Source organism: Manis javanica, chromosome 16 (assembly GCF_040802235.1).
Source record: "Manis javanica isolate MJ-LG chromosome 16, MJ_LKY, whole genome shotgun sequence".
Taxonomy (NCBI): domain Eukaryota; kingdom Metazoa; phylum Chordata; class Mammalia; order Pholidota; family Manidae; genus Manis; species Manis javanica.
In genome coordinates, this window is record NC_133171.1 from 12,317,608 (window position 1) to 12,326,341 (window position 8,734).

The 8,734-nt window shown below is 57.2% G+C and overlaps 1 protein-coding gene across 1 annotated transcript; it reads left to right on the plus strand.

Annotated features, from left to right (window-relative positions):
• The first annotated feature begins 4,950 nt into the window (after positions 1-4,950).
• FOXC1 (forkhead box C1) lies at positions 4,951-7,857 on the plus strand. Its single transcript, XM_037011748.2, has one exon. It carries the CDS (start codon positions 5,526-5,528, stop codon positions 7,161-7,163), a length of 1,638 nt encoding a protein of 545 aa, XP_036867643.1. The 5' UTR covers positions 4,951-5,525; the 3' UTR covers positions 7,164-7,857.
• The last annotated feature ends 877 nt before the right edge of the window (positions 7,858-8,734 follow it).

The window sequence follows — 8,734 nt, forward strand, 5'->3', positions numbered from 1 at the left end:
GGGCCGGCCTTGTCCCTGCCTTGAGAGGTGAAAACAGCCAGCTGGGGCGTGGGGCCGCGGCTGCTCCTCTTGCGATCTGAGTGCCAGGCTCAGACGTGCGCGCGCGCGGTCGGGCACCCTGGCATGGGTGACGGGCGTGTGGGGAAAGTCCCAGAGCTCAGGTCCGTTGGGCAAGCGAGGCGGCCGGGGGCGTCGAGGTTAAGGCTCCAATAAGATGCTCTCTGGCGGGAGGAAAAGGGCTGGTGGCAGCCCAGGCTCGTGGGTCCGCCGCGGTGCGGGACTGGAGCCCCGTGAAGCGCGGGCCGCCCGCAGGACACAGGCCATCAAGGTGCAGCCAACCTCAACCAGCCTGCAGTTCCCAACTGTCTGTGTGGGTCTGTCCGCTGATTAAAGCCTTTCTTTCAACAGCAGTAACTGAGGCGCGTCTATGCAAAAGAGCGCGCCTTCCGCTCCAGCCCCTGGAAGGCGTCCTCGCCCCCGCGGTCCTCGAACGTCCATCGCCCGCCCGTACCCCGCAGTGTCTGCGCTGAGCTAGCAGTCCGTGGGGCTTGAGGACCGCCCGACTCTGCGCAGCGCGCGCCCAAAATGAGTCGAAGTGGTGAAGCTGTGAAGTGGCCGGGCCTCCACCATTCCAGGGCCCGGCTTGCGGCGGGCGCCTGAGTCAGCTGGGGGCCTGGATGCGAGGAAAGCGAGGCGCGCGAGCTCGCACACACACTAGTCCTTCACGATCATCGCCCCTCTACAAAGTTTATTCTTGCCCTGGATTGTTAATGAAAGGTAGCAGTTCGGCTCTCCATCTACCTCTGCCCGGACAAGGGAATAACTGAGTTTTTCGTAGCCAAGCACCAAAGTTATAAAGAGTCGTTCGCTACCCGCATGTCCTGTGGTCCTTTCTTGCTACTCGGCTAGGCTCTGAGTCCCAGAAACTCTCTGGGAAACTGGGGCTTTCCTGCAGAGGGGCGACAGGTGGACCGACCCGATAGTGACCACGAGCACGTGTTGGCACGCTTTCTACCGTGGGAGTGATTAGTGGGACGGCCAGTGTTGGGACTCGGGATACGGCATTAAATTATCTCATCATACAAACTTCGCGTGGAGGGCAGCCCCTAGGAAGATAACTATCCAATCAGTTCAATCACGTAGACAAACCATGTGGATCACTTGGTCTTTAAAACATAATCGAAAAACAATTGCTCTATTCTTTTATTGTAGGACTTGTTTTTCTGCTAAGGAAAGCTTGAATTAGAGGTACCGCACTAACAGAAAACCCCCAACTAAGAAACCCCCCAACTGCGAAGAAGAAAATCGATCCACTGAGATTGACTCGGCCACAGAGACATTCGGTCCGCGCATCCTCACTGCTGAAACGACAAATGCTGCTTGCCCGGCCAACAGTTTGACAACGAATAACGGTTACTGCCACCAGGATATCCTCCCCTACACCTGGGCTTCTGGTCTTCGCAAACGAGGCCATATGGAGGACTATGACATTTGCCTAAACTGTTTGTGATTTCAGGCTAGTGAGTACTTTTTAAGCCGCAGTGTGGGGATAATTAATTGCCTTACTCTTCCTCTGTGTCCCCCCACAGCACAGTGGGAGATGGTAGGAGGCTGCGAACGTGCAGTCTCCCTCCTGCGTTTTCAAACTCGCCGCATTTGCCGCCCCGTCTAGAGCAGAAGCCTTCCCTCATCTACGTCTGCCTTTCTGTTTCCCGCAGCTCCTGGGCCCGGCCGGGTCCCGGATCCGGCGCGCGATGGCGAAGCTAGCCCTCGACGGGCGGCTTCCAGGACAAAACGCAGAGCCGAGGGCGCGGATAAGCCGACACAGCAGACAGGGAGGGGGTGTGAACTCGCCATGGGGGCGATTCGGCCAGCCAGGGCTGAGGGGGACGCTGGAAAGTTCCCAAAGGGTCTCCGAGGGGAGGACAATCTGTACACCCTGGACACGCCCCTCGGAAGTTATTTCCTGAACCCGGGGACCCCGCCCCGACCTTTATTCCCTCTACTTGACTTGAAAAAAAGAAAAGAAAAGAAAAAGAGCTCCTTCTGGCTCCCGGTGAACTGCGTTGGGACATCCTACCGCTCCCACTCCCACCCCCACCGCTACCACACACAACATTCCTGCGGTGTCACCGCGTTCCCGAATCCGGGCATTTCCTGGAGTGCTCGCCACCTCTCTCTTCCCCGAGTTCTTTACAGTAGGGTCTGGGAGGCCTTGTTTTAAAGTTCGCTGTGACGTCACGCCCCCTCCTCAGAGCTTCGGTGGGGCTTGGGAACTGAGACCCCACCCGGTGGGTCAGTGAGGGGATGGGGATGGAGGTGGGGGCGCGGGGCGGGCCGAGGACAGTTCCACCAAACATCCATCACCGCTGTCGCCTGCGGGCCCTTCAAGCTGCAAGTACCCGAGGTGTCAGCAAAGAAGCTGAAGGTTTCCTGCGGGGGCATTTCTGCCAACGGAGTCAAGGGTTGTGAGGGAGACAGTTGATTGAACTACCCCGCAGAGCAGCAAAAAGGGGTATCAAAACATTAACCTTTAAAAACTTTAACACATTCCCCCAAATACTTCATTTCTGCTCCTTAATGTTCAAGTAATACCACTAATAACAAAATAAGTAAAGCACTCGAAATACAATCAAGCCGTTTACTGGAGGTTTGCTTCCTTGTAAGCTTATAAAACACAAATGCAAATATCTTTTCCTGGCGAATATCCAGAGCTAAACCAGTGGAAAGTTGATCTTTATAAAACTGCACCCCTCCATTTTTTTTCCGCATGCCAGATACTAATTTCAAAACGGCAACTTTTGTACCCAAAGCAGGGAGCCCAGAGACCACAGCTGTGTGGGGTTCACAATTTACATAACAAGCTAAACACTTCTCTGGGCTGACCGAGGGCCGGAGGAGGGGAGGGCAGGGGACGCAGAGCTGGGGGGAGAGACCGCGGAGCACAATGCCTGTTGCAAGACCAGGGGCCCGCTGGCGTCTCTCACCTTCGGAAAACAAACTAGTCGCTCTCGCTGCGATGTTTCCGCGCACCGCAAGGAGTGGAATCACAGTTTAAAGTCCTAATTCGCCAAATGCTGAGGTGTTTAAGGAGACCACTTAATTTCACTGGCCTCCAGGCTGAAGCCTTGGCCAAAGGGGTTGATTAAGTCAGGGTACAGGGCTGCGGACTCGGCACGAATTCATTTTTCAAGTGATGGGGTTTCTCCCCCTCCTTCCCCCTGCAAATGGTTAGGAACCACCAAGTACTCAGCCCCCTGCTGATGAATCAAGTGTTTCTTCCAATCCATAACTCGGCCTTTAGAACACTCTGGAAAAGGAGTTTGAAGTGACCCAAGCGCTGCGCACAGCAGGCCAAGAGACAGCTGCCTCAAGAGTGGGAACTTCCGGGAGGCCCCCCAGGCTGGGTCCAGAAGGGGCAGATCCTCCCTTCTCTCCATGTCCGTTCTGAAACACCATGGTTTTTAAACGTTCAAATGACCCAGAGCTGTGCCTGCTACCCAAGTGCGCGCCTTTAACATCCAATAACTAAAGTCACAACTAGACTATTGTGCTGAGTGAGGAAATCAAGATTCCACACATCCTTTCAGTTAAAGATTGTCAGAAACTGAGTGAGTGGGGGGTGTTATGCGCGTCACGCTGCCCTTCTTCCCAGCTCCCTAAATTCTCCAATACCCCCGAGCTTCTGGTGAGGATCTAGTGCTCAGTCTAGGGTGGGGTGAGGTCTTTTACAGAGTTGCCACAGGGCAGAATTGCGCTGCAGGCGGAGAGAGGCCCGCCTGGGTCCTGCTCCTTCGTTTCTTCCTCGCATTCCTCTTATTCCAATCTCATTCCAGCCACTCGGATGCTGCAAATCTCAGGCATATGTTCAAAGATACTCCTTGAGCCGCCCTGCAGGTGCTACTCTGAACATCCCCCCAGACGCAGCCGTTATCTCTGTGCGCCAGCAGCCCCGCTCGTGTGGAGACGGAGATTGGACGCGGACGCGTTAAGCTCTTGGACGTGTTTATTTGCTTCTTGTCATCACACCTGCCAATGTCACTGCGCCCGCAGCCTGACCCCTCCTCTGAGCTAAAACGTGCCGGACTGGACAAGAGGGGGCGGGGCGCGGCGAACTGGAGGGACCCCGCCCGCTCCCCCAAGGGGAGCGCGGGAAAGCCACCCATCTCCAGCTGCTCGTGCCTCAAGCACCCTCGGAACGCCAATGGCCCTGGGAGGTGGGGGCTAGGGACAGGGCTGCCCGAGGTGGGGCGGGCACAGCCTACCTGGCCAAACCACCGCCCGAAGATCCCCGCAGGGCCCCAGAACCCCCTCCCTTATTTCTACTAGGGAGGAGCCACGGGGACCATGGGATGGGGGCGACAACTTCTCCACTGGGAACAGAGCACCACGGCTGCGGTTGAGCCTTTACATCCGCGCCCTTTGTGATGCAGCTCAGGACAGGAAAACGTCCCGAAGGAAAACTGGGGACTGTGAGCCGAGTGAGACCGGAGATCGAGAGCGAAGAGAGAAAAGTGAGTGGGAAAGGCCCGGGAAATGGCACTGGAGCCGGCCAGACTGGCCAATGAATGCGAGAGAGCCAGCGCGAGTTGGGGCTTGAGGACTCGGTGGCATCTGTGAGCTGTGGACGGGGGAACGATCTGCGTGGGGCCCCGGAGGACCCGGGACATCTGCGGGAACAATGGACGTCCGTACGGGGCGCCGGGGTGGGGGACAGTGCAGGCGGGAGCGACGAGGCCAGAGGCGGGGCGCGGAGCGAGAACCCACTGTGGGCACAGGCCGGGCGCGGCAGGGCGCGGGAAGGGGCGCGGGCGGGCCGGACCGGCCGGCGCGCGTGTGGTCAGCCCGGCGGTCCTCCGGCAGCCGGGCGCGGGCCGGCGGGGCTCGGCCTCCTGCTCATTCAGAGGCGGTTCTCGCCTCTGATTGGCTGCTTCCGCCGTGGCGGGGCGGGGCTCGGCTGCCCGGAAAAAAAAGTAACTGCGTAAAAAAGTCCTCGCCTGGGTGACGGATGCTCAAAAGTTCAGAAGTTTTCCCAATGCTTCCTTAAGCGGCCGGCACGCAGAGACTGAAAAAAAGGTGACGCGGGGCCCGGGCAGACGACCGGCGCGCTGCCCCCCGCCCCTGGTTATCTGGCCGCCGTCGCCGGCGGCCCGGGCAGTCTCCGGGAAGGCTCGGGCAGTGTGTTGAGAGGGACGCCTTCTTGTTTTGTAGTTCTCGCTCGTTTTCGCCTTTCTCTCCTGGAAGTTGCTCCGCGGGCTCCTCCAAGGCCGCCTGCCGCGTCCTCGTCCGGCCCTCTCGCCTAGCACCGACCTCCTGCGCGGCCGGCCGGGCTCCGAAGCGGCCGCGGGCGCCCCAGGAGCCCGAGCGAGCGCAGAGAGAGGCCACGCGCGGCCGGCGGCTCGGGAGGCGGCGGCCCGGCAGCAGCGGGTGGGCCCGGACTCGGACTGGGCGGCCGGCAGCGCGGCCGGCCTGCGGGAGGGTGGGGGGCGGCGGGCGGCGCGGGGCGGCGGCGGCGAGCGGGGGCCATGCAGGCGCGCTACTCCGTGTCCAGCCCCAACTCCCTGGGAGTGGTGCCCTACCTCGGCGGCGAGCAGAGCTACTACCGCGCGGCGGCGGCGGCGGCCGGGGGCGGCTACACCGCCATGCCGGCCCCGATGAGCGTGTACTCGCACCCGGCGCACGCCGAGCAGTACCCGGGCGGCATGGCCCGCGCCTACGGGCCCTACACGCCGCAGCCGCAGCCCAAGGACATGGTGAAGCCGCCGTACAGCTACATCGCGCTCATCACCATGGCCATCCAGAACGCCCCGGACAAGAAGATCACCCTCAACGGCATCTACCAGTTCATCATGGACCGCTTCCCCTTCTACCGGGACAATAAGCAGGGCTGGCAGAACAGCATCCGCCACAACCTGTCGCTCAACGAGTGCTTCGTCAAGGTGCCCCGCGACGACAAGAAGCCGGGCAAGGGCAGCTACTGGACTCTGGACCCGGACTCGTACAACATGTTCGAGAACGGCAGCTTCCTGCGGCGGCGGCGGCGCTTCAAAAAGAAGGACGCCGTGAAGGACAAGGAGGAGAAGGACCGGCTGCACCTCAAGGAGCCGCCGCCGCCACCGCCGGGCCGCCAGCCCCCGCCCGCGCCGCCAGAGCAGGCCGACAGCGCCGCGCCCGGACCGCAACCGCCGCCCGTGCGCATCCAGGACATCAAGACCGAGAACGGTACGTGCCCCTCGCCGTCCCAGCCCCTGTCCCCGGCCGCCGCCCTGGGCAGCGGCAGCGCCGCCGCCGTGCCCAAGATCGAGAGCCCCGACAGCAGCAGCAGCCTGTCGAGCGGCAGCAGCCCCCCGGGCAGCCTGCAATCCGCGCGGCCGCTCAGCCTGGACGGCGCGGAGTCAGCGCCTCCGGCGCCACCCGCGCAGCCCGCGCCGCCGCCGCACCACAGCCAGGGCTTCAGCGTGGACAACATCATGACGTCGCTGCGAGGGTCGCCGCAGGGCGCGGCCGCGGAGCTGGGCTCCGGCCTCCTGGCCCCTGCGGCCGGGGCCCCGCGCGCGGGCATCGTCCCTCCGCTGGCTCTCGGCGCCTACTCTCCCGGCCAGAGCTCCCTCTACAGCTCCCCCTGCAGCCAGAGCTCCAGCGCCGGCAGCTCGGGCGGGGGCGGCGGCGGCGGCGGCGCGGCTGGCGCCGGGACCTACCACTGCAACCTGCAGGCCATGAGCCTGTACGCCGCCGGGGAGCGCGGCGGCCACTTGCAGGGCACACCGGGGGGCGCGGGCGGCCCCGCCGTGGACGACCCCCTGCCCGACTACTCTCTGCCCCCAGTCACCAGCAGCAGCTCGTCGTCCCTGAGTCACGGCGGCGGCGGCGGCCAGGAGGCCGCCCACCACCCTGCAGCCCACCAGGGCCGCCTCACCTCGTGGTACCTGAACCAGACGGGCGGAGACCTGGGCCACTTGGCGACCGCGGCGGCGGCGGCGGCGGCGGGCTATCCTGGCCAGCAGCAGAACTTCCACTCGGTGCGGGAGATGTTCGAGTCGCAGAGGATCGGCTTGAACAACTCTCCGGTGAACGGGAATAGCAGCTGTCAAATGGCCTTCCCTTCCAGTCAGTCTCTGTACCGCACGTCCGGGGCTTTCGTCTATGACTGCAGCAAGTTTTGACACTCCCGCCCCTCAAGGCCAGACTGAATCGAACCCCGAGGCAGGAACCGCCAGGAGAACCCTCAATTCAAAATCGAAACCAAAAAAATTCAGTATAAAACACCTCGAAAACATTCACCAAACCAGCGAACAGAATCCCTCCAAAAGTTCAACTCAGCAGCACAAAGAAAACTACTCTCTTAAAAGATTAATGCAGAGCCACCTCCACTGTGCCTTATCTAAATAAACAAAACCGTAAACTGATTTGTACAGAGACAGCAAAATCATGGTTTATTAAAGGACAGTGTTACTCCAGATAACACGTAAGTTTCTTCTTGCTTTTCAGAGATCACACTTTCCTCCTCCTTTTCTCTCCCCTCTCCTTTCTTAACCTCTCACTTGTAAGATATTTTTATCCTACGTTGAAAGGAGGGGGAAAGTTCCCATATATGAAAATCGGTTTCTTTTTATTCATGGACTTGTTTTAAAATGTAAATTGCAATATAGTAATTTATTTTTAATTTGTAGTTGGATGTTGTGGACCAAACGCCAGAAAGTGTTTCCAAAACCTGACGTTAAATTGCCTGAAACTTTAAGTTGTGCTTTTTTTCATTATAAAAAGGGAAACTGTATTAATCTTATCCTATCATCTTTCTTTTTGTTGAACATATTCATTGTTTGTTTATTAATAAATTACCATTCAGTTTGAATGAGACCTACGTCTGGATACTTTAATACAGCCTTAATTATTCAAAGAAAGAAAAGATTTCAGAGATTAAAACACTAGAAATTGCCTATTCTCCTAAATACCTGAAAAGTGGAGAAATTTCTGACTATTCCTTGTCAAATTTCACATAAAAGTCTCTTTTGTTTAGATTTTTTTCCCCCTGAAGCATCTTCTGCAAAGTGTACTATATAGTCAGCTTGCTTGGTGGCTAGTTAAAAGATATTTTCCTAAACACAGCTGAGTTGGCATATACACGTATACGTTTTCTCAGGAATGACGGAACATGAATAAGAAAATTTAAGGCCGTGAATCAGCAGCTGTCTTACCACAGTGATACCTGTATGTAGAGAGATGTGAATATGCCTCCAGATATACACAGATGAATATTTGGCTTGTGTATCACACAAAAAATTGCCATGTGTATTATACATCCCTGTGAGCCATATGCTGGATATTTTTCTCTATTGATCTCACTCCTTTGTAAGATGAAAAATAAACCAGTTTTTATGTGTATGTATATAACTCATCTCCATTTACAAACCTTCATGTGTTACATAGAAGGATCGATTTTTTTGAAAATACACTGTGGGTTGAAAAGGATATTTTATCTTTGAAAAACTATTTTAAAAGATATGTTTGTAGAATGATAATTTTTTTGAAAAAGATTTAAAGCAGTAACAAGAAAGAAGGACAGAAGAGCAGAACATTTTAGTCCAGGGTGGTTTCTGTTCAATTCAATTTTTCTTGTTAATTTACAGTTAAAATTAGGGGGCAATCCAGATTGGCCCTCCCCCTTTGTAAATAACCCAGGAAATGTAATAAATTCATTATCTTAGGGTGATCTGCGCTGTCAATCAGACTTTGG